The sequence below is a fragment of the Mandrillus leucophaeus genome, unplaced genomic scaffold, assembly GCF_000951045.1.
Source record: "Mandrillus leucophaeus isolate KB7577 unplaced genomic scaffold, Mleu.le_1.0 Scaffold238, whole genome shotgun sequence".
NCBI lineage: Eukaryota > Metazoa > Chordata > Mammalia > Primates > Cercopithecidae > Mandrillus > Mandrillus leucophaeus.
The window spans coordinates 655956-677147 of record NW_012102454.1 but is presented as its reverse complement, the minus strand read 5'-3'; the positions used below and the strand labels follow the sequence as shown (position 1 = coordinate 677147).

The window sequence follows — 21192 nt, the reverse complement described above, 5'->3', positions numbered from 1 at the left end:
TTGGTGCAAACCCAGGTGGGGTGGGGAGAGGGCTGGGGGGGGCTGGCTGGTGATCTAGGGGCTCATCCTGACTCCTCTCCTTTCCTTTGCAGAAGATGCAGAGCTGGTACAGTGTAAGTGTCTGGGCAAGAGGCTTGCTGGAGGGTTGGGAGGACAGGGTGCTGGGCCAGGAGCCCCAGGCTGCAGCAGTCAAGGAGGGCGTGCTGAGATGGAGTGGGTGCAGACCTAGGGTCACATTCTGTGCTGTTATTTATGTGCTGTGTGACCTTGGGTGAGTTACTTAACCTCTCTGGGCCTCTCTCTGTCCTTGAGAAACAGCTCCAGCTTACAAGGCTGGAGGGAACATTGAATGAGTCAGTGATGCTGGTGGGTGCTTGGTGCAGGGCCTGGCTTACGTAAGAAATCTGTAAATGGCAGCTGTCACTGCGGTTACTGGTGTGTTGTGTGCATTAGAATCTGTCAGGGACTTAAGAGGCTGAGGGGGTTCCAGGAGCTTTATGGGGCAGAATTGGGAGTGTGAACCCCCATCCAGATTCTCACCTCCCAAACTTCCTCAGATGCTGAGCCCCACTTACAAGCAGCGTAATGAGGACTTCCGGAAACTGTTTAGCAAACTGCCCGAAGCAGAACGCCTCATTGTGGGTGAGTCCCGGACCCCCAGTCCCAGCTCCTAGCCTGGCCCTGTGACTCCCCGCCAGCCCGTGGGCGCCAGCACAGCCTCGTGACTTGGGTGTCCTCCTGTCTCTCCCCGACCACTCTCAGATTACTCCTGCGCCCTGCAGCGCGAGATCCTGCTCCAGGGCCGCCTCTACCTCTCGGAGAACTGGATCTGCTTCTACAGCAACATCTTCCGCTGGGAGACCACCGTGAGCCCACGGCGGGGCGGGGTGCAGGGGCGGGGGCCCTCACGTCCAGGCCCCACCCCGCTCCTATTGACCATTCTGCTGTCCTCAGATCTCCATCCAGCTGAAGGAAGTGACATGCCTGAAGAAGGAGAAGACGGCCAAGCTGATCCCCAACGCCATCCAGATCTGTACAGAGAGCGAGAAGGTGACGGAGGACCCGGTGATGGGACCACGCGGTCCCCCCTCTCAGCAGGCCACCTCCCCCAACCATGCAGAGCCCCGTTTGTTCTGCATCCTGAGTTCTCTCCTGCTGTCCCCTTCTCTCTGTTCTCCCGGCCCAGGCGCCCATCACCCCTGACCTGATCCCTGCACCAGCCTCTCCTCTCTTTCCCTGCAACCTGTCACCTCACACAGCTGCTCAGGAACAGCAGAAATAGTAAAACTCTTCCATGCATGTGGCACCTCAGCCGCCCCTCCCTTCGTAAGTCTCCCCTGATGCTGTGTCCTGTCCCTGTCATTGTGGCCTTATGTCCGTTGGTTGCAAAGATGGCTTTCTCACCAGCGGTCCAAGAAGAAGGGGGACAGGTGTAGGGGACACTTCCCAGCAGACTTCCCTTTGTGTTTTGTTGGTTAAAAGTTGATCTGGCCAGGTGCAGTGGCTCATGCCTGTAATCCCAGCATTTTGGGGAGGCTGAGGTGGGAAGATTGCTTGGGCCTAGGAGATCGAGGCTAGCCAGGGCAACATAGTGAGACCCTGTCTCTAAAAAAACCCCCAAAAATTAACCGGGTGTGGTAGCACACACCTGTAGTCCCAGCTACTTACTCAGGAGGCTGAGACGGGAGGATGGCCTGAGCCCAGAAGGTTGAGGCTGCAGTGAGCCATGATCACACCACTGCACTCCAGCCTAGGTGACAGAGCCAGACCCCGTCTCAAAAAAAAAAAAAAAGATCAGCTGACCATTCTTAGTGGCAAAGGAGGCTGGGAAAGTTCCCTGGGCTTCCCCCATCATATTCCAGCCTCTCTGGGCTGACCCTGTCTAGAGATGCATCTGTCCCCTCCCTGGACTGGGAGCTCCAAGGACAGGGCCAGCGGCCGTCTCCCCATCCCAGTGATTCTGGCATTGTCCAGCGCAGGGCCGGGCGCAGGACAAACGTTCTGTGGAACTAATGCAGAGGTGAATTAGTGGATTCATGGGGACAAAGATGTGGCGTCAGCACAATTGAGGGTGCTGCTTCTCCGCCTCTGTCCTGGTCTCTCCCCAACCTGCTCACACCTCTGTCTCTCTCCCTGACAGCATTTCTTCACTTCCTTCGGGGCCCGTGACCGCTGCTTCCTCCTCATCTTCCGCCTCTGGCAGAATGCGCTGCTTGAAAAGGTGGGCCTGGGTGAGGCCTGGGTGGGGATGGGGAGTTCCCAGGGGGACCATGGAGCCAGGGACCCCAGAACTTGCCGAGCTGTAGGCAGCCTGGCTCTTCTCCATGGGCACCAGGCCCGGTGCCCCTGCAGCGCCTCCCTGGGCCCCACCTGACCCTGAAGCTGAATCTCTGGCAAAGGGACATGAATTGGTGTAAACCGTCGTAATTCTTCCCTGGGGCTGGGAATGATTTTCACCCTGAAGGAAGTCCAGGTTCCGCTGGTAGTGGGGGAGCGTGGAGCGCGGATAGAGGTTGGGTGGTCATCATAGGATACCGGCTATGGCTGGCCCACAGCACCTCAGAGAGCCCCAGCCCCATCCTCTGGCTGCGCGGCACTCACTCGCTGCCTTCTCAGAGGCTCCGATCTCCCTCGGGCAGGCAGGAGTGCTGAGGGTCCCATTCAGCATCCTGAGAGAGGGACAGAGCACAGTCAGACTCTAAGGAGGGCAGGACAGAGCCCCGGAGTTCCAGCTTCATCCCCTGGTGCAAGTGATTGAACCCCATCTGTCAAATGGGAGCCATCCCCACTTCACAGCACCCAGAATTGTGCCCAGAATAAGTACTCAGTCATGTCAGCTCTTAGGAGCAGAGTAGCCCAGTGGTTAGGGTCACATCTCAGCACTGCCACTTCCTGGCAGGACCTTGGCATATCATCTTGCACTTCTCAGCGCCATTGTCTTAAAAGGATGATGAGGTTAGCACCTACTTTCCAGATAGTTATGAAGACACAGTGAGTTAGCACATCTGTAAAGCCGTTAGAAGAATGCGCCTAGTTGACAAGTTGGCAAATGTCTGCTGCTATGATCACTTACTGTTATCTGTCATCACTGTCATTCAGCCACTCTGGCCGTGGGTGGGTGAAAGCCCAAGGCTCCCGAGGACACCTGGGAAGAGATTCGGGGAGCTGGGATGGCATAGGGGTGGGAGCCTCAGTCCTGGTGTCTGGCAGGGCTTGACCAAGTCATTTGGTGACCTTGAGCACATGACTTTCCCTACATGACTTCCCTTTCCTGGGCCTCCATATTCTCTGTAAAAATGGGAACATTCATGGCTGGGCGCGGTGGCTTATGCCTGTAATCCCAGCACTTTGGGAGGCTGAGATGGGCAGATCATGGTGCCCACGAGGTCAGGAGTTCGAGTCCAGCCTGGCCAATGTGATGAAACCCCATCTCTACTAAAAATGCAAAAATTAGCCGGGTGTAGTGGCGGCCACCTGTAATCCCAGCTCCTTGGGAAGCTGAGGTAGGAGAATCGCTTAAACCCGGGAGGCAGAGATTGCAGTGAGCTGAGATCATACCACTGCACTCCAGCCTGAGCGACAGAGCCAGACTCCATCTCAAAAAAATAAAATAAAAAAAAGTTATTAAAAAAATGGGAACATTTTCTGGCCAGAGTATTGTGGGAACTTGGGAGGTGAGAGGTTTGAGTTTTGGGCGCAGGGCCTGGAGGGGCTGTAGCAGGGGTTTCCCTGTATGCTGGGGCCAGGTCTGGTGCGGGAGATCGTGGCTGCCTCCTTGTGGAAGCCAGGGGAACTGCGGAGGCCGAGGGCTGGTGGGGAATCTGGTGGGCCGGGCTCTGGCTGGGGTGAGATGGGAAGCCAACCCCAGATCCTGCCTCCCCAGACGCTGAGTCCTCGCGAGCTCTGGCACCTGGTGCATCAGTGCTATGGCTCAGAGCTGGGCCTCACCAGTGAGGATGAGGACTATGTCTGCCCCTTGCAGCTGAACGGTTTGGGGTGAGTTGGAGGTCAAGGGAGGTTGAAGGGTTCGGGGGAGAACTGGACGGCCGGCGTGCAGAGTTGAGTGCTGGGGGGCCAGAGGTGGTGGTACAAAGTCTGGGGGATTCAGGAGGGTGTGTGGGGTCTCAAGGACACAGCAGTCCTGCTTCCTCCCCTTCCCCACAGGGCCCCCAAGGAAGTGGGAGATGTGATCGCCCTGAGCGACATCACCTCCTCGGGGGCAGCTGACCGGAGCCAGGAGCCAAGCCCAGTGGGTTCGCGCCGTGGCCGCGTCACGCCCAACCTTTCCCGAGCCAGCAGCGACGCAGACCATGGGGTGAGTGGTGGGGTGGAAGAGGGGTGGGATACTGATAGGAAGAGACAGGAGGGCTGGGGGGGGTGCAGTGGGAGAAGGATAGCCTGACAGATTTGGAGGGGAATGGACAGAGGGACAGGGGAGGCCTGGATGGAGCGATGGGATGGGGAGGGGAAGACGGGCATGGAACAGATTGGAAAAGAGAGACAGGGAAGAGAGGGGACAGACAGAAAGGACGAGAGACAGAAGGGGTGGGAGATGGGTCGATAGATGAAGCAGCAGACAGACAGACAGGACAGGTAAGAAAGCTTATGGCCCAGGCATCTGAAACAAGCCTGACGGGCTGAGAGGGGCCCTCATCTGGGTGGCCCCAGGCCACTCGAAGCTCAGCCGTGAGCCCTTGGTGCACACACCACCCACGGTCTGCACAGGCTCTGGAATCCTTGTGGCCAGTGTGGACTTGGGAGCCCTGGGGCTGGGATGGAGGTGGCCAAGGCTGCATCAGGCGTTTCTCTGCAGGCAGAGGAGGACAAGGAGGAGCAGGTAGACAGCCAGCCAGACGCCTCCTCCAGCCAGACAGTGACCCCGGTGGCTGAACCCCCGAGCACAGAGCCCACCCAGCCTGATGGGCCCACCACCCTGGGCCCCTTGGATCTGCTGCCCAGCGAGGAGCTGTTGACAGACACGAGTAACTCCTCTTCGTCCACTGGGGAGGAAGGTGAGGCAGGCGGGCCCGATTCATTTGCCTCCGGTACTTGCAAGCCTCTCTTAGTCTTAAGCAAGAGAGGATGGATTAGCTGGCGGCACTGAGAATCCAGGGGCAGGCGGATGGCGTTCAGGCACTGTTGCTAGAAATCTCTGTCTTCACCCTGCTTTGAAGGCAGCATGGCAGGGTGAACACGAGCACAGACTGAAGGCAGCTTGCCAGGATTCAGATCCTGGTCACACCACTTGCTGACCATGTCACATGGGCAAATTGTGTAACTTCTCTGAGCTTTGCTTTCCTCCTCTGAAAACGGGGCTAACAATGATAATACTCACTTCATAGGGTTGTTGTTAAGAGACTATAAATGAGGCCGGGTGCGATGGCTCACACCTGTAATCCCAGCACTTTGGGAGGCCAAGGTGGGAAGGTTGCTTGAGGCCAGGAGTTGGAGAACAGCCTGGGCAGCAAAGCAAGACCCCATTCTGTACAAAAAAGAAAAAAAACGAAAAAGCTAGTTGTGGTGGTGCACACCTATAGTCTCAGCTACTTGGCAGACCAAGGCAAGAGGATCCCTTGAGGCCAAGAGTTTGAGACAAGCCTGGGCAACATAGTGAGACCCCTGTCTTTACAAAAAAATTAAAAAATTAGCCAGGCATGGTGACATGCACCCTGTGTAGTCTCAGCTACTGGGGAGGCTGAGGCAGGAGGATCGCTAGAGCCCAGGAGTTGGAGGCTGCAGTGAGCTATGATTGCACCACTGTACTCCAGCCTGGGCAACAGAGCGAGACCTTGTCTCTAAAACGAACAAAGGGAGAGAATTAAGTGATTTCATACATCTAAAGCACTTGTACCAGTTAGTAAGTGTTGACTATTAGTATTTCTATTATCATTATTATATTCATTTTCTCTCTCCACTAAGTCTCAGGTAGCCTCTACTCTTGTGTCTTATGGGGCAGAGATGGCCTCAGCCCTGCCCCAGTCCAGCCCAGTGAGAGAGAGCAGCCTATTTCTCCCAGTGTCTACAGCGGACACCCTAGGGTTGGCTCTGATTGGGCCAGCTTGAGAGCATGCCTGCCCCTGAACCAATCACTGTGGTTGATCGGCTAGACCTGGGCCACCCACTCACCCCTGAACCAATTGCTGTGCTCCTAGGCTGATGCTCCCAGGAGCGCGAGTGCTATCCGGTAATGAATCCCTGTGAGTTAAGTCTCAGGGCCTAGGTGTGTTCTCCACCCAGAACCAAGCACAGTGGCTCTGACTGTCCGGACCTGGAGCACATGCCAACCCTCAGCCCATCCCTGAGTCACAGGAGGGCTCTGGGTCAGTGTCCTGCTCTGCTCCAGGAGGTTGGGTCTGCCCATGCGCCCTACAAGGCCCGGGAGTGGGGAGGCGTGGCCCGCGGAGGGAGGGACGAGTGGAGGCAGTCGTCATCCCCAGCTCTCCTCTGTCTCTAGCGGACCTGGCTGCCCTGCTTCCCGACCTCTCTGGCCGCCTCCTCATCAACTCTGTCTTTCATGTGGGCGCTGAGCGGCTCCAGCAGATGCTCTTCTCGGACTCGCCCTTCCTCCAGGGCTTCCTACAGCAGTGCAAGTTCACAGGTCAGCGGGCGCATGAAGGAGAGGCTGAGGTTACCCAGGTGCAGGGGAGGGGTGAGAAAGGGTAGCCCAGGACAGGGGAAGGCACTGCTAGCCAGTGCGGCTGGGTGGGGTGCTGAAAAGCAACGTTTCTGAGACCAGACGCAGTTCTGCCTCTTACTAGCTGGGTAGGCTTGGGAGGGGTTCTGAGACTCTGTTCCTCAGTTTCTCCTTCTGTATAATGGGGGTATGATAATAGTACCTGGCTTATTGGTTATCATGAGATCTAAGTGAGTTCATATTAGAAAAGTGCCTGGAGCAATACCATATAGTAAGCGTTTAATAAATACAAGTTAAGAGGCTGAGGCAGGGCTGGGCACCGTGGCTCACACCTGTAATCCTAGCACTTTGGGAGGCCGAGGCAGGTGGATCACCTGAGGTCAGGAGTTCGAGACCAGCCTGGCCAACATGGCGAAACTCTGTCTTTACTAAAAATACAAAAAAATTAGCCGGGCATGGTGGCGGGCACCTGTAATCCCAGCTACTCAGGAGGCTGAGGCAGGAGAATCGCTTGAACCTGGGAGGCAGAGGTTGCAGTGAACCGAGATCGTGCTGTTGCACTCCAGCCTGGGTGACAGAGCGAGACTCTGTCTCAAAAAAAAAAAAAAAAAGCAGGAGTGGGGCCAAGGCAGGAAGGTCATGTCAGCCCAGAAGCTGGAGACCAGCCTAAAAAAAAAAAAAAAAAAAGCAGGAGTGGGGCCAAGGCAGGAAGGTCATGTCAGCCCAGAAGCTGGAGACCAGCCTGGGCGACATAATGGGACTAAGTCTTTACAAAAATAAAAAAAAAAAATTAGCTGAGCATGGTGCTGCATACCTGTAATCCCAGGTACTTTGGAGGCTCAGGCAGGACAATTGCTTGAACCCAGGAGGTGGAAGTTGCAGTGAGCTGAGATTATGCCACTGCACTCCAGAGAGAGACTTCATAAAAACCAAAAAAAGCTCCTGAGGCCTCCCCGAAGCCGAGCAGATGCCGGCATCACGCTTCCTGTGCAGCCTGTGGAACTGTGAACCCATTCACCTCTGGTTTTTTTTTTTGAGACGGAATCTCGCTCTGTCGCCCAGGCTGGAGTACAGTGGCCGGATCTCAGCTCACTGCAAGCTCCGCCTCCCGGGTTCACGCCATTCTCCTGCCTCAGCCTCCCGAGTAGCTGGGACTACAGGCGCCCGCCACCTCGCCTGGCTAGGTTTTTGTATTTTTTAGTAGAGACGGGGTTTCACCGTGTTAGCCAGGGTGGTCTCGATCTCCTGACCTTGTGATCCGCCCGTCTGGGCCTCCCAAAGTGCTGGGATTACAGGCTTGAGCCACCGCGCCCGGCCAACTTCTTTTCTTTATAAGTTACCAAGCCTCAGGTATATATAGTAATGTAAAAACAGCCTAATACAGAGCTCCTCAGCCTGACATGCCAGCCCCTTTAGGACATAAGCATAGTTTTGGGGGCCTTGTAGCCCCACAACACGAGGCACAGTCGTCCTGACTCTGCAGGAGATACTACATGTCTCATCAACATAGAAAAAGAAACAAAGAGAAACTCCCATCTTACGTGCTCCTCCCCTGCTTGAATCTCTTTGGTAGCCTCCCAGGTTCCTTGACTGGTCTCATGTGAACCCTTCCAGCCTCACCCAGTGCTGTGGCTGCCCCTCTCCATACCTGGCTGCTCCGTCCCAGCCTCAGGGGACTTCTCCCAGTGTCAGCCTCCAGCCTCAGGGCCTTTACTGATACCACACCGTTCTCCTGGGCTCCTCTGCCCCCACCCCCTTCCTTCCTCAGTTCCTTCTTCAGGCCTTGGTTTTGATTTCACATCCTCCTGGCAGCCTTCCCTGACCTTCCTCAGATCCCATGTACCCCCAGATACTCAGCCTCTGCCCTTAACTCACACCACGCTGGTAGTGTGTGGTCTTTATTTTTAGATGTTTCCTGTTGTTCTCAAAAGATTCTGGGTGCTAAGGACAGGAGTTCATCTATCCTGGTCTCCCACTGGCCTCCAAGCCCTGCATAGGCCTGACAGAGTGGACATTAAGTGTGTGATCATTAACATGTATTTATGTATTTATTTTTGAGTCGGGGTCTTGCTGTCACCCCAACTGGAATGCAGTGGCACAATCTTGGGACACTGTAGCCTCTGCCTCCGGGGTTCAAGTGATTCTCCTGCCTCAGCCTCCTGAGTAGCTGGGATTATAGGCACCCACCACCACGCCCGGCTAATTTTTGTATTTTTAGTAGAGACGGGGTTTCACCATGTTGGCCAGGCTGGTTTCGAACTCTTGACCTCAAGTGATCCTCCTGCCACGGCCTCCCAAATTTCCCAAAGTGCTGGGATTACAGGCATGAGCCACCATGCCCAGCTGTCTCAGGGAGCTTTTGATCATGGTGGAAGGCAAAGGGGGAGCAAGTGAGAGAGAGTGGAGGGGAGGTGCCACACACTTACATGACCAGATCTCGGAAGAACTCACTATCATGAAGACAGCAGCAAACCATGAGGGATCCACCCTTATGATCCAAACACCTCTCACCAGGCCCCACCTCCAGCACGGGGGATTACAATTCAGCATGAGATTTGGGTGGTGACAAATAGCCAAACTGTACCAAACTCAGACTCTGTTCTAGGGGTACTGGGGAGCCATGGAGTGTTCTAGGCAGAGAATGGATAGAGTCAGGCTTGGCTTTAACAAGATGCCCCTGGACCAGATGAGGAGACTGAGGCCAGACACTCAAGGGAAGGCTGGGAGGGGCACCGGGCAGGCAAAGATGGGCTGAACCAGGAGTGACGCTTGGGAGGTTTGGTGAACACACAGTGTAGGTAACAAACTAGGGGTCTGACTAGGGGGTGTCCACGGCAAGGCCTGGTGCTCCAGTGGGAGCCTGGAGGACCCTGGACCACCCCCGAGTGGGGGCCTGAGAGATGCTGCAGGTTTGGGGAGATGCTGAGGCCGTGTGGAGCTCAGTGGGTTCGAGGGGTCCGAGGACCTTCCAGGAGAAGGTGTTCAAAAGATTGCAGGTCCAACGCTCAGGGCAGAAGCCAGGACGGGTGCAGAGGGGGAAACTGAGGCTGCAGCAGTGGATGAGATGGCCCTACCCCAACAGCTAAGGTTTTAGGCTCCTGGAAGGAAGGTGGGGACACAGAGGAGGGGTGTGGATTGGGACAAGTCCCCAGAGAGAGACCTCCCAGAAGGCTGAGTCTCCTGCGGCCTGTGGGCAAAGGACTGGGGTGTGGCCTCCTCATGCTGCTCCTCCCTCCCCTAGACGTGACCCTGAGCCCCTGGAGCGGGGACAGCAAGTGCCACCAGCGCCGGGTGCTGACGTACACCATCCCCATCAGCAACCCACTGGGCCCCAAGAGCGCCTCTGTGGTGGAGACACAGGTGGGCCAGGCGGGGCAGCCGGGCAGGTGGGGCAGCTGGGTGGGTGGCGTGGCCCTGACTGCCCCAGCTCTGTCCCTGCAGACGCTGTTCCGGCGCGGCCCCCAGGCCGGCGGATGTGTGGTGGACTCCGAGGTGCTGACGCAGGGCATCCCCTACCAGGACTACTTCTACACTGCCCACCGCTATTGCATCCTGGGTGTGGCTCGGAACAAGGCGCGGCTCCGGTGAGTGGTGACTGGGCCCCTCCACCCCATGCCCTGGTGGCTCCAGGGCCTCCTGTCCACTTCTCAAGTCAACAGAAAAGCGTTGGTTCCCACCCTGGTGGAGGAACAGAAGCGTGGGGTTCCTGAGGACCCTGCGCTCCGAATAGTGGAGGGTAGAGAAAGAGTGGCCCAGGGATGGCTCCTCCCATCTGCAGAGGGTGTTTGAGCCTCAAGACTCTGAGGATACAGCAAAGCCAGGCAGTATCACTTCTCTCAGGGAGCTCATAGTCTAGTAGGGAATTGGACAATAGAGAAATAATTAGGAAAATCTGCAGAGCATTCACTGGCAGTTAGGCCTATGGAGAAAAACGAGGAAAACACGGCAGGCTGAAGAAGCAGGGCGTGGAGGCTTTTACACCCGATACGCTGGTCAGGGAAGGGCCCGCTGGGAAAGAAATTTTTCACCAAGAACCTGAAGGAGCTGAGAGCAACTCATTTGGGACAGCAGGTGCAAAGGCCCTGAGGCAGGGGTGGGGGCAGTGACTGGAGTGGAGTAAGATTGGGTGAGAAGGAGCTGAGATTAAAGCGGTGAACCCGGGCCCGGCACAGTGGCTCACACCTGTAATCCCAGGACTTTGGGAGGCCGAGGCAGGTGGATCACTTGAGGTCAGGAGTTTGAGACCAGCCTGGCCAACATGGTGAAACCCCATCTCTACTACAAATACAAAATTAGTTGGGGGTGGTGGCGCATGTCTGTAATCTCTACTATTTGGGAGGCTGAGGCACAAGAATCATTTGAACCTAGGAGGCGGAGGTTGCAGTGAGCCGAGATCGGGCCACTGCACTTCAGCCTGGGTGACAGAGTGAAACTCTGTCTCAAACAAACAAACAAAAAAACAAATAAAAAGATTAGCCAGATATGGTGGAGATTTCAGTGAGCCGTGATTGCACCACTGCACTCCAGCCTGGGTGACAGAGTGAAACTCTGTCTCAAACAAACAAACAAAAAAACAAATAAAAAGATTAGCCAGATATGGTGGAGATTTCAGTGAGCCGTGATCATGCCGTTGCACTTCAGCCTGGGCGACAGAGCAAGACCCTGTCTCAAAAAAAAAAAAAAAAGGTGAACCAGATGTGGCTCGTGGTGAAGACTTTACTTTTACCTGGAGGGAAGGGCAACCAGGCCAGGGCTCTGAGCCAGGAGGGGCTGACCTGACTCAGGTGGTCCCAGGCTCCTTCTGGCTGCCTCTATTCTGGTGGGAATAGACTGCAAGGACAGGGACAGGAGCAGGGAGGAGGAGGGTGCTGGCGTCACCCAGGCTGGAGGGGACGGAGGCTGAATCAGGGTGGGGAAATGGAGGGGGAAGAGTTAGATTCCGGAGAGATTTTGTAGGTTTAGCTGACAGGATTTGCAGAGAGATTGGATGTGGGGGTGAGGGAAAGAGAGCTCGAGGAATACCCCGAGGCGTTTGGCCCGAGCCACTCCAACCACAGAGCTGCCGTTGACCCAGATGGCGATGGCAGGGAGGAATGGGTTTGGGGAACGACCAGGAGGTCAATGTGGGACTGAGCTGTCTGTGTGGAGCTGAGCCTGTGTGGAGTTGGGGTGCAGCAGCTGGATGGAAGAGGTTCAGGGGCAAGGTCTGGCTAAGACGTCGGTCAGTGGGTGGACAGGGCTCAGGCCACCGGGAGCCTTGCCCATGTACTGGGCATGGGTGGAGAAGGACCGAGGGCTGAGTTGGCTGGCATTCGGGCTGAGCGGGGTGGTGTATGGGGTATCCAGGGAAGCCATGGAGGGTAGGGAACCCATCTGTTTTGTCTGTGAGTGACAAGGGGCCCTCTCTGAATTAGGGGAAGGAAAGAACTCAACTTGGGGGATGGGACAGCCAGGGCTGGAGTCAGACCCTGACCTCCTTCCCCTGATCTCCCAACCCCAGAGTGTCCTCTGAGATCCGCTACCGAAAGCAGCCATGGAGCCTGGTGAAGTCGCTCATTGAGAAGAACTCGTGGAGCGGCATTGAAGACTATTTCCACCATCTGGGTAGGGACAGAAGGCCGGCCGGGGCACGGGTTGGGGGATGGCCTGGCCAGGGATGGGCATCCAGAGCCCCCTCTCTTCTATGCAGAGCGAGAGCTCACCAAGGCCGAGAAGCTGTCTCTGGAGGAAGGCGGGAAGGATGCCCGGAGCTTGCTATCCGGCCTGCGGCGGCGGAAGCGGCCCCTGAGCTGGCGGGCTCATGGGGACGGGCCCCAGCACCCAGATCCTGACCCCTGTGCCCGGGCTGGCATGCACACCTCGGGTGCGTTCCGTTGGGGCCGGGTCGGGGTGGGCGGAGGACTAGGGGCCTGGACCGGGCCCTCTGACTCCAAGCTGCTCTCCTGCAGGCTCCCTCAGCTCCCGCTTCTCCGAACCGTCTGTGGACCAGGGCCCCGGGGCAGGCATCCCCAATGCCCTGGTTCTCATCAGCATCGTGTGAGTAAGAGACAGGAGCAGTGGCCACACAGGCCTGAACCTGCCTCCTGGCTGTGTGACCTTGGGCAAGTGCATGGCCTCTCTGGGCTCTCTGCTTAAGTGGGAGCGTGGATTTGCTCACAGCAAGGATTAGATGAGGCGATGTTTGGGATGTGTCGGTTTGTCATAGAGAAGCCTTCCCTGCTAGAAGAGCAGAGCCCGGGGGAGCTATGGGAGATCAGAGGGGCCTGACCTCACCCAAGGATCAAGGGGGGCTCTCTGGAGGAGCAGGCACACAAAGATTCTGGAATTAGGTGCACAGGGAGAGGTGTGCCTAACCAGTGAGGTCATTTATGCACGCTGCATTCTCTGTGCCCACCCCAAAGCCGGGCGATGCTCAGGACACAGCAGTGACCTTGAGGAAAAGATAGCTCTGACACCAGACCAGAGTGATCTGGGCCGGGATGGAGGATGCATGGGCAGAGGGATCAGGGCCAGGAGTGGGAAAGCCCTGGGAGGCCAGCGGCGGCTTCCTCCCAGGCCACAGCGGGCAGTCAGGATGGGCGTCCTGAGAGAGTGGAGACCGTCTAGGCTGAGAAGGGCTTGGGCAGGGAGAATCCACACGCCTGCCCAGAAGCCTGCAGGAGTTGGCGGGCAGGACGCTGGGAGGAAACAGAAGCCGGATCCCGGGGTTGAGCAGACCCTGGGAGGTGAGGGTCAGGCCGGCTACGTGCTCAGCCTCTGAACCTCAGCTCTCAGCTCTCATCCAGTGAGGGGGTATGGTGCGCTCGGCCCAGAGCTGCCCAGGGCGAGGAGGGCTGGGGGTGTCGGGGGCAGGCCGGGCGGTGCTCATCTCTCTGTCTCCCCTCACTGCTGCTGCTGCAGGATCTGTGTGAGGTAGGGTCCTGAGTCCTCCCCCTGCCCTACCCGCCCTGCACCCCACGCCCTGGGGAGACCCGTCCTGCACCCCATGCCCTGTGGAGACCCGCCCTGCACCCCACGCCTGTTGCAGCGTCTTCTCCCCACCCCACGCCCCCCGGCTCCCCCAGGGAGGCGATCTGGCATGGCAGTCAAGGGTATGGGCATCAGACAGGCCTGGATTTGAACCCTGACTTTCCTGCTATGGACTGTGCAACCCTGGCATGTCTCACCCTCTCTGAGCCTCATTCTCCTCCTCTGCAATGGAGGATAGAGGTGTCCCTACAAGGTGTAGCTATATGGGGGGGTTCAGAGCATCTAGATCCCAGGAATTCTGACCTCTGACCCCTGTCCCCAGCCTTATCATCCTCATCGCCCTCAACGTCCTGCTTTTCTACCGCCTCTGGTCCCTGGAAAGGACAGCCCACACCTTTGAGTCCTGGCACAGCCTGGCCCTGGCCAAGGGGTGAGTGGGTGGCCTGGGGAAATGGGGGGGCTTGGGCACACTGGGGGAGGCCAAGGCCCTGCTCAGGCCCGGCATCCCCACAGCAAGTTCCCCCAGACGGCCACAGAGTGGGCCGAGATCCTGGCGCTACAGAAGCAGTTCCACAGCGTGGAGGTGCACAAGTGGAGGCAGATCCTGCGGGCCTCCGTGGAGCTCCTGGATGAGGTAGGAGGCGCCGCTCGGGCAGGGCCCGGGGCTACAGGGCTGTAGGGTCCTGTGTTGAAACCCCACCATGTGGCAGGCACCTCCCTTCTCCGGGTCTCAGTGTCCTCCTCTGTAAAATGAGGAAGGCACTCAGAGTCCCCACCCCACAGCGTTGCAGGGGAAAGCACAGAAGTGTGAATGGAAGAAAGAATTGATTGACTCACGTCCTGGAGAAAAGTCCAGAGGCATCTCACGTTAGGCACGGCTGGGTTTGGTCACTCAGTGGCAGTAAGAGTCAGTCTCGTGCTCATTCTGCCCTGTGCCCATCTCCAGGGTTGACTTCATTGGAGGCCACACTTTTCCCCCCACCGGGGATCACGGTGCTTACTCTCATTGCCTGCTGGGGTCTCAGGCCCACCCCTGACCCATCACAGCAGCCAGGGCAGGCCAGGTGTGGTCCCTCTACCCCCTACCCCCCTCTGGGGTAGCTAAGGGGTCACAGGGTCTGAAGGGGAGAGACTCTTCAAAGGACCTGAGGTCTCATCTCCAAAACAGAGTGGATCCAGACACCCAGTGTAGTTCAGGGACAATGTCTACTCAGACAACCAGGTTCCAATTCCGGTGTGTGACCTCTTGCAAGCGATTTTGCCATGGTGACCGTGGCCGCCTCTGTGCACAGGATAATGGCTGATGCTACTTCAAAGACTGCTGTGAGGATGAGACAAGTTGACACTGGGAGTGGTGCCAGGCCCACAGGAAACACTGGATGTGGGCTGGGTGTCCTGAGTGTGAGCCTAGTGCCAGGGACAAAGCAGATGCCCAATAAATGTGATGTCATCACACAGCAATGCCCTCAGGCCCCAGTAGACTCAGGCCAGCAGTTGCGGTGGGTCAGAGCAAGTGTTGGGCACTGGGGAAGGTGTCGAAGTGGGAAGGCGGTTGGGAAACAGAGAGTCTGGCATTGCCTGCATTTCCAAGGCCATCAGAGCTGAAGCTGTGGGTGACGGTGAAAACCTTGTTTCATCAGACCCTTCCATATCAGAAGGCTCATCTTTAGGAGTCTCATTCCCCTCCTGAAATCAAGCGTGGGAGAGGCTCACACTGGGAAGGGTGGGGCAGGACGGGGTTGGGAGAGGATGAAGGCTGAGGCCCCATCACTCAGAGAGGGTGGGCAGGGCCCCCCATCCTGCGTTATTTTATTTTATTTTGAGACAGGGTCTCATTCTGTTGCCCAGGCTGGGGTGCAGTGGCACGATCATGGCTTATCGCTGCCTCAAACTCCTGGCTCAAGTGATCCTCCTGCCTCAGCCTCCTGAGTAGCTGGGACTATAGGCACGCACCACCATGCCTGGCCAATTTAAAAATTTTTTGTAGAGACCAGAGTCTCACCATGTTGCCCAGGCTGGTCTCAAACTCCTGGCCTCGGGCAATCCTCCCGCCTCGGCCTCCCAAAGTCCTGGGATTGCAGGTGTGATCCACCACACCTGGCCCTGAGTTAAATTTTTATCATTTTCCTCCCTGTCAAACTGCCAAGGGTGCAGAGTTGATGTCACAGATTGGTACTCACAGTAGATGCAGACTGAGCACTTACCTGTGGCTGGGCTATTCCAATTTTTTTTTTTTTTTTTTTTTTTAGACTGGGTCTCTCTCTCTGTTGCCCAGGCTGGAGTGCAGTGGCATGATCTCGGCTCACTGCAAGCTCCGCCTCCCAGGTTCATGCCATTCTCCTGCCTCAGCCTCCCAAGTAGTTGGGACTACAGGCGCCCGCCACCACACCCAGCTAATTTTTTGTATTTTTTAGTAGAGACGGGGTTTCACTGTGTTAGCCAGGATGGTCTCGATCTCCTGACCTCATGATCTGCCTGCCTCGGCCTCCCAAAGTGCTGGGATTACAGATGTGAGCCACCATGCCCGGCCTGTTCTAAGTTTTAAGCATGACTGCCTTATCCCCACAGCCAGCCTTTGAGGAAGATGCTTTTGTTATCCCAGTTTTTTTGAGACAGAGTCTCAATCTGTCACCCGGGCTGGCATGCAGTGGCGTGATCTTGCCTCACTGTAACCTCTGCCTCCCAGGTTAAAGCGATTCTCGTGCCTCAGCCTCCCAAGTAGCTGGGATTACAGGCACCTGCCACCACACCTGGCTAATGTTTGTATTTTTAGTAGAGATAGGGTTTCACCATGTTGGCCAGGCTGGTCTTGAACTCCTGACCTTAAGTGATCCACTGGTCTCGGTCTCCCAAAGTGCTGGGATTATAGGCATGAGCCACTGCGCCCGGCCGTTATCCCGGTTTTATACATAGGTAGGCGGTATGAGGCATCCACAGGTTCGAGGAGCTCAGGAGCTTGCCCGAGGTCACAGAGGGGGTAATGGTGACAGCTAACATGTGCGGAGCACTTAGTGTACACCGGGTTCTCAGTGCTCTTCAGAACCCTGAAATAATCCTGTGGAGCAGATGTGTTACAGACCCGTATTTCAAATGAGGGGATTTTGACTCAGGGTGGTTACAGGACGTGCCTGAGGTTAACTGAGGTAACGAGATCAGAGCCAGGATTTGAACCCAGGCCATCGGGGTGCCAGGCACACACTAAGCCCCTTCCTCTGCTGCCTCTGAGAATTTAAACTGGGTGCAGCGTGGCTGTGCTCTTTTCACTGAGGGACCCTGGGGTGGGGCAGTATGGCCTCTAGACCATCCTCAGTTTCTCAGTGGCAGGATGGGGGTGGGCGACATCACCCCCCAACCTCCAGCGTTCACCCCCAACCCTGCTCACCTCCTCCCCGCAGATGAAGTTCTCGCTGGAGAAGCTGCACCAAGGCATCACAGTCTCAGATCCTCCCTTCGACACCCAGCCCCGGCCCGAAGACAGCTTTTCCTGAGGTCCCCAGCCACGCAGCTCTTCCCCCACATGGACAGATGGACACACAGAGCCTCGGCGGCCACTGCTGGCACGGTGTGAGCGCCAGGCATCTCCCACCCGCCCCTCCGGACGGCCCGACCTGGGGCTGTGCAGACGTGGGGGCCACGGAACCGAGATGCACTTTAGACCAGGGAGCTGGCCCGGCCTCTGGCAGGCCCCCCACTAACTTATTTTGCCCGGCTGAGGTTGTGGGGGGCGCCTCCTGGGGTGTACGGTTCCCTCAGCTCTGGGTTTAATGTATTATATTTATTTGGGGCTGATGGTGCCCCAATAAAGGGTCAGAAGTGGCTGTGGCTGTGCCTGTGGGGCCCTGGGAGTGGGTGGGAGCCTCCTGTTACACTCAGATCCTGCCGTGGTGGGGAGGGGACCTCTGTCTGTGTTCTGGGGCCATAGTCACTGAAACGATCTGGAATCCCCCCAGTATCTTACACAAGCTTTACATCATCTGAGGTCAACGCAGGAAGTCCGGGGACAGACTCTGGGAGCCAGAGTTCAAATCCTGCTTCCTAGCAGTGGTGTAACTGCAGCAGGTCAACCCCCTGGAGCTCCAGTGCCCTTTCCTGTGCAATGGGCAGAATGACAGTACCTGTCTCTCAGGGCTGTTAGAAGGGAGTGGTTCTCAAACTTGAGCTGCGTTCGAATCTCCTGGAGGGCTTGATGAAAAACAGACTGTGGGGCCCCTCCCTCCAAATTTCTGGTTCAGTAGGGCTGGGGCAGGGCTGGGATTCTGCCTTTATAATGAGTTCCCAGGGGATGCTCATGGTGCCATCCCAGACCACACTTTGTTTTTTTGTTTGTTTAAGTTAGGGTTTCTCTGTCGCCCAGGCTGGAGTGCAGTGGCACAAACATGGCTCACAGCAACCTCGACTTCCTGTGCTCAAGCCATCCTCTCACCTCAGCCTTCTGAGTAGCTGAGACTACAGGTGTAAGCCACCATGGCCGGCTAATTTTTTATTTCTTTTTGGAGATGGGAGCTGACTATGTTGCTCAGGCTAGTCTCGAACTCCTGGCCTCAAGTGATCCCTCCTGACTCAGCTTCCCAAAGTGTTGGGATTACAGGCGTGAGCCATCATGCCCAGCCCCAGACCACACTTTGAGAACCGCTGTTACAGGTTCAAGGAGTTCATAAATGTGGCTACTTATAACAGGGCCTGGCACAGATGGAATGGAGTAAGTATTCAATAAATGTTACACTTATTGCATAAAAATAGAGGGAAAAAAGTAACTCGTGTAGTGAGTACCAAGTACGTACGTACTGAGCTCTGTGCCAAGATCTGATGTTCATTTTATTCTCACAGTGACTCCCTGAGGTGGAGACAAAGATGTACACGCCTGAGGCTACCCAGCAGGGAGGCAGACTCCACGCCTGACCCCTGGGGTCTCCACATTTAGATGCAAGGTCCTAACCCCCTCAGGACCCTACCACAGCCCATTCAGGCTGAGGGTTTGTTGGATCCCTGTTTTACAGATGAGGAAATGAGCTTGGAGGCAAAGTCCCTGGTCCAGATAGAACCCAGGTCCACCTCACTGAAACCTTGTCCTGGTTCCAGAGTGAGTGTATGGGGTAAAGAGACACCTGTGGCATGTCACACCTCTGGCTATAAGAATCATCCTAACTGATGGCTTGGGGCAGGGGACTGGGGGAGGGATTGGAGAGTGGATCAGGAGTGGCATAGGAGGCAGAGCCAGCCCCTCTTACCCTCTAGCTGTGTGATCATGGCAAGGTACCCATGCTGAGCCTCAGTCTTCTGTATCTGTAACATGGGTATAATAATATCACCTATAGGAAGAATTAAATGAGCTAATGTTAGTAAAGTGCTTAGAATGCTTAGAACAGCACCAAGCCCATACATAGTAGGTGCTCACTGAACATAGCTTATAGGGCTGTGAGGTGCCTCCTGTCCAGTGGTGAGGCCTGTCCTCCCTGTGCCTTCACCTACCATCCCCCACCAGTGGAAGGGCCCGGAACAGCAAGAGGGTTATTCTCTGCAGGGGAATTTCACAGCTCAGGAGGCGCTGGCATAAAAGTCTAGACCACAGAGGTGTCGGATGTCCCTGGCTCCCTGCCCCTCTGCCATGGTCCTGCCCCACACCCTAGCTCCTCTTGTCTGGCAGGGCTGGGCCAGGGGGACTCTGAGACCTTACCCCACCCAGAATTGGAGGCTAGGACCTACGTAGTGACCCTTCAGCTGAGAGTCTCACTCCCACCCTGGTCCTGACAGACCAGAACTCCCACCTCCATTGTCTCCATTTGGCAGAACCTACTGGTAGGACAGGCCACTTACCACTGCTGGGGCAGGATTCCACATCCATCCTAGGCCAGCTACATGACTGTGGGCAAGGGAGCGGGCCTCCCATCCTCAGTTTCTTCATCTGTAAAATGGGGATAATAGAACTCGCTGAAGATTTGGGGCAGTAGAAGTGGGTTCAGCAAATCCCAAGGGCTTAGTGAACATTGACTTTCATTTATTTGTTTGACAAATATTGATTGAGTACCTGCAATGTGCCAGGAACAGTTCAAGGTGCAAGCGACATGGTGGTACACAAGACAGTGTCCTCACCTGGGGGATTTTTTACAATTTATTTTTATTTTTTATTTTTTAGACAGAGTCTCACTCTGTCGCCAAGCTGGAGTGCAATGGCACGGTCTTGGCTCACTGCAACCTCCACCTCCTGGGTTCAAGCAATTCTCCTGCCTCAGCTTCCCGAGTAGCCGGGATTACAGGCACACGCCACCATGCCCAGCTAATTTTTGTATTTTTAGTAGAGATGGGGTTTCACCATGTTGACCAGGATGGTCTCGATCTCTTGACCTCATGATCCGCCCACCTCAGCCTCCCAGCATGCTGTCATTACACGCCTGAGCTACCGCACCTGGCCTTTTTTTTTTTTTTTTTTTGAGAGGGAGTTTCGCTCTTGTCCAGGGATTACAGGTGCCCACCACCACTCCCGGCTAATTTTTTGGTATTTTTAGTAGAGATGGGGTTTCACCATATTGGTCAGGCTGGTCCCGAACTCCTGCTCTCAGGTGATCTTCCCCGCCCCCCGCCCTTGGCCTCCCAAAGTGCTGGGAAGGCGACGGGTGGCTCATACCTGTAATCCCAGCATTTGGGAGGCTGATGCGGACGGATCACCCGAGGGCAGGCGTTCCAGATGAGCCTGACCAACATGGTGAAACGCTGTCCCTACTAAAAAATAAAAAAAGTAGCCAGGCATGATGGTTCGCGCCTGTACTCCCAGCTGCTCCGGAGGTTGTGGCAGGAGAATCTCTTGAACCCGGGAGGCAGAGGTTGCAGTGAGCCGAGATCACGCCACTGCACTTCATCCTGGGCGACAGAGCCAGACCCTGTCTAAGAAAAAAAACAAAAACAAAATGTCAGGTAGTGAGACTGCTATGAAAAACATTCAACAAGAATAAAGGAGGTCAAGTTAGGAGCGGGGGAGGCAGTTTGCCCTGAAGCGACACAAGACCTAACGAAGGTGACATTGGAGCCATGGAGGCGGAGGGAGAGTGGCGGGGCAGCAGGGAGGGCAGGGGTAGAGGGGAGGGCAGGGGCCAAGGTCCCGAGGCAGGAATGGGTTCCCTGTGTTGGGAACAGCAGGAGGGCCTGAACAGCCAGAGTGGAGTGGGAGGAAAGAGGGGTAGAAGGTGACATCAGGGACATAAAGGGGTGCAGGGGATTGAAGGGGTCATCCTCCTGAAACAGCACCTCCAGATCCCCGGGGCTGCTTCTGCCCAGGGTGCCCCGCCTGCTTGGGTGAGGTCTGGATTGTAGCTGTAGTCTTAGCTTGACGGCCCCCACCTTCCTCTAATGCCTATTTGGGGGTCCCTGCACAGTGACCCCCAGGCCTGGATATCAGGGCTCTGAGGGGAGATCACTCGGAGGTTCGCTTCCTTGAACTCCTGAGGATGACCTCCATGATTTGAAATCGGAAACCCGGCCCCCAAACTGCGCTCCAAGTCCTCTTGTGACTCTGGGGGTGACCTTTCCAGACTCCCTGGGAAGGTGGCGGGGTGGTCCTCAGAGCCCCAGCGGAGTCGGAGACACCCGGACCATCC

The 21192-nt window shown here is 56.2% G+C and overlaps 1 protein-coding gene across 2 annotated transcripts in view; it reads left to right on the top strand.

Annotated features, from left to right (window-relative positions):
- GRAMD1A (GRAM domain containing 1A) overlaps positions 1 to 17421 on the top strand; it is a 32932-nt gene extending 15511 nt beyond the window's left edge. The window contains exons 4-21 of one of the 2 annotated variants that reach the window (XM_011982289.1): positions 93 to 113; positions 558 to 642; positions 763 to 866; positions 955 to 1050; positions 2141 to 2221; positions 3884 to 3996; positions 4165 to 4315; positions 4814 to 5012; positions 6455 to 6598; positions 9876 to 9994; positions 10076 to 10218; positions 12135 to 12238; positions 12324 to 12497; positions 12583 to 12670; positions 13535 to 13546; positions 13926 to 14033; positions 14117 to 14237; positions 16999 to 17421. In XM_011982289.1, coding sequence (XP_011837679.1) covers positions 93 to 113; positions 558 to 642; positions 763 to 866; positions 955 to 1050; positions 2141 to 2221; positions 3884 to 3996; positions 4165 to 4315; positions 4814 to 5012; positions 6455 to 6598; positions 9876 to 9994; positions 10076 to 10218; positions 12135 to 12238; positions 12324 to 12497; positions 12583 to 12670; positions 13535 to 13546; positions 13926 to 14033; positions 14117 to 14237; positions 16999 to 17091 — 1956 coding nt within the window. In that variant the 3' untranslated portion in view covers positions 17092 to 17421. The remainder of the gene's footprint in view (positions 1 to 92; positions 114 to 557; positions 643 to 762; positions 867 to 954; positions 1051 to 2140; positions 2222 to 3883; positions 3997 to 4164; positions 4316 to 4813; positions 5013 to 6454; positions 6599 to 9875; positions 9995 to 10075; positions 10219 to 12134; positions 12239 to 12323; positions 12498 to 12582; positions 12671 to 13534; positions 13547 to 13925; positions 14034 to 14116; positions 14238 to 16998) is intronic. The other variant, XM_011982290.1, reaches the window with a different exon arrangement.
- The last annotated feature ends 3771 nt before the right edge of the window (positions 17422 to 21192 follow it).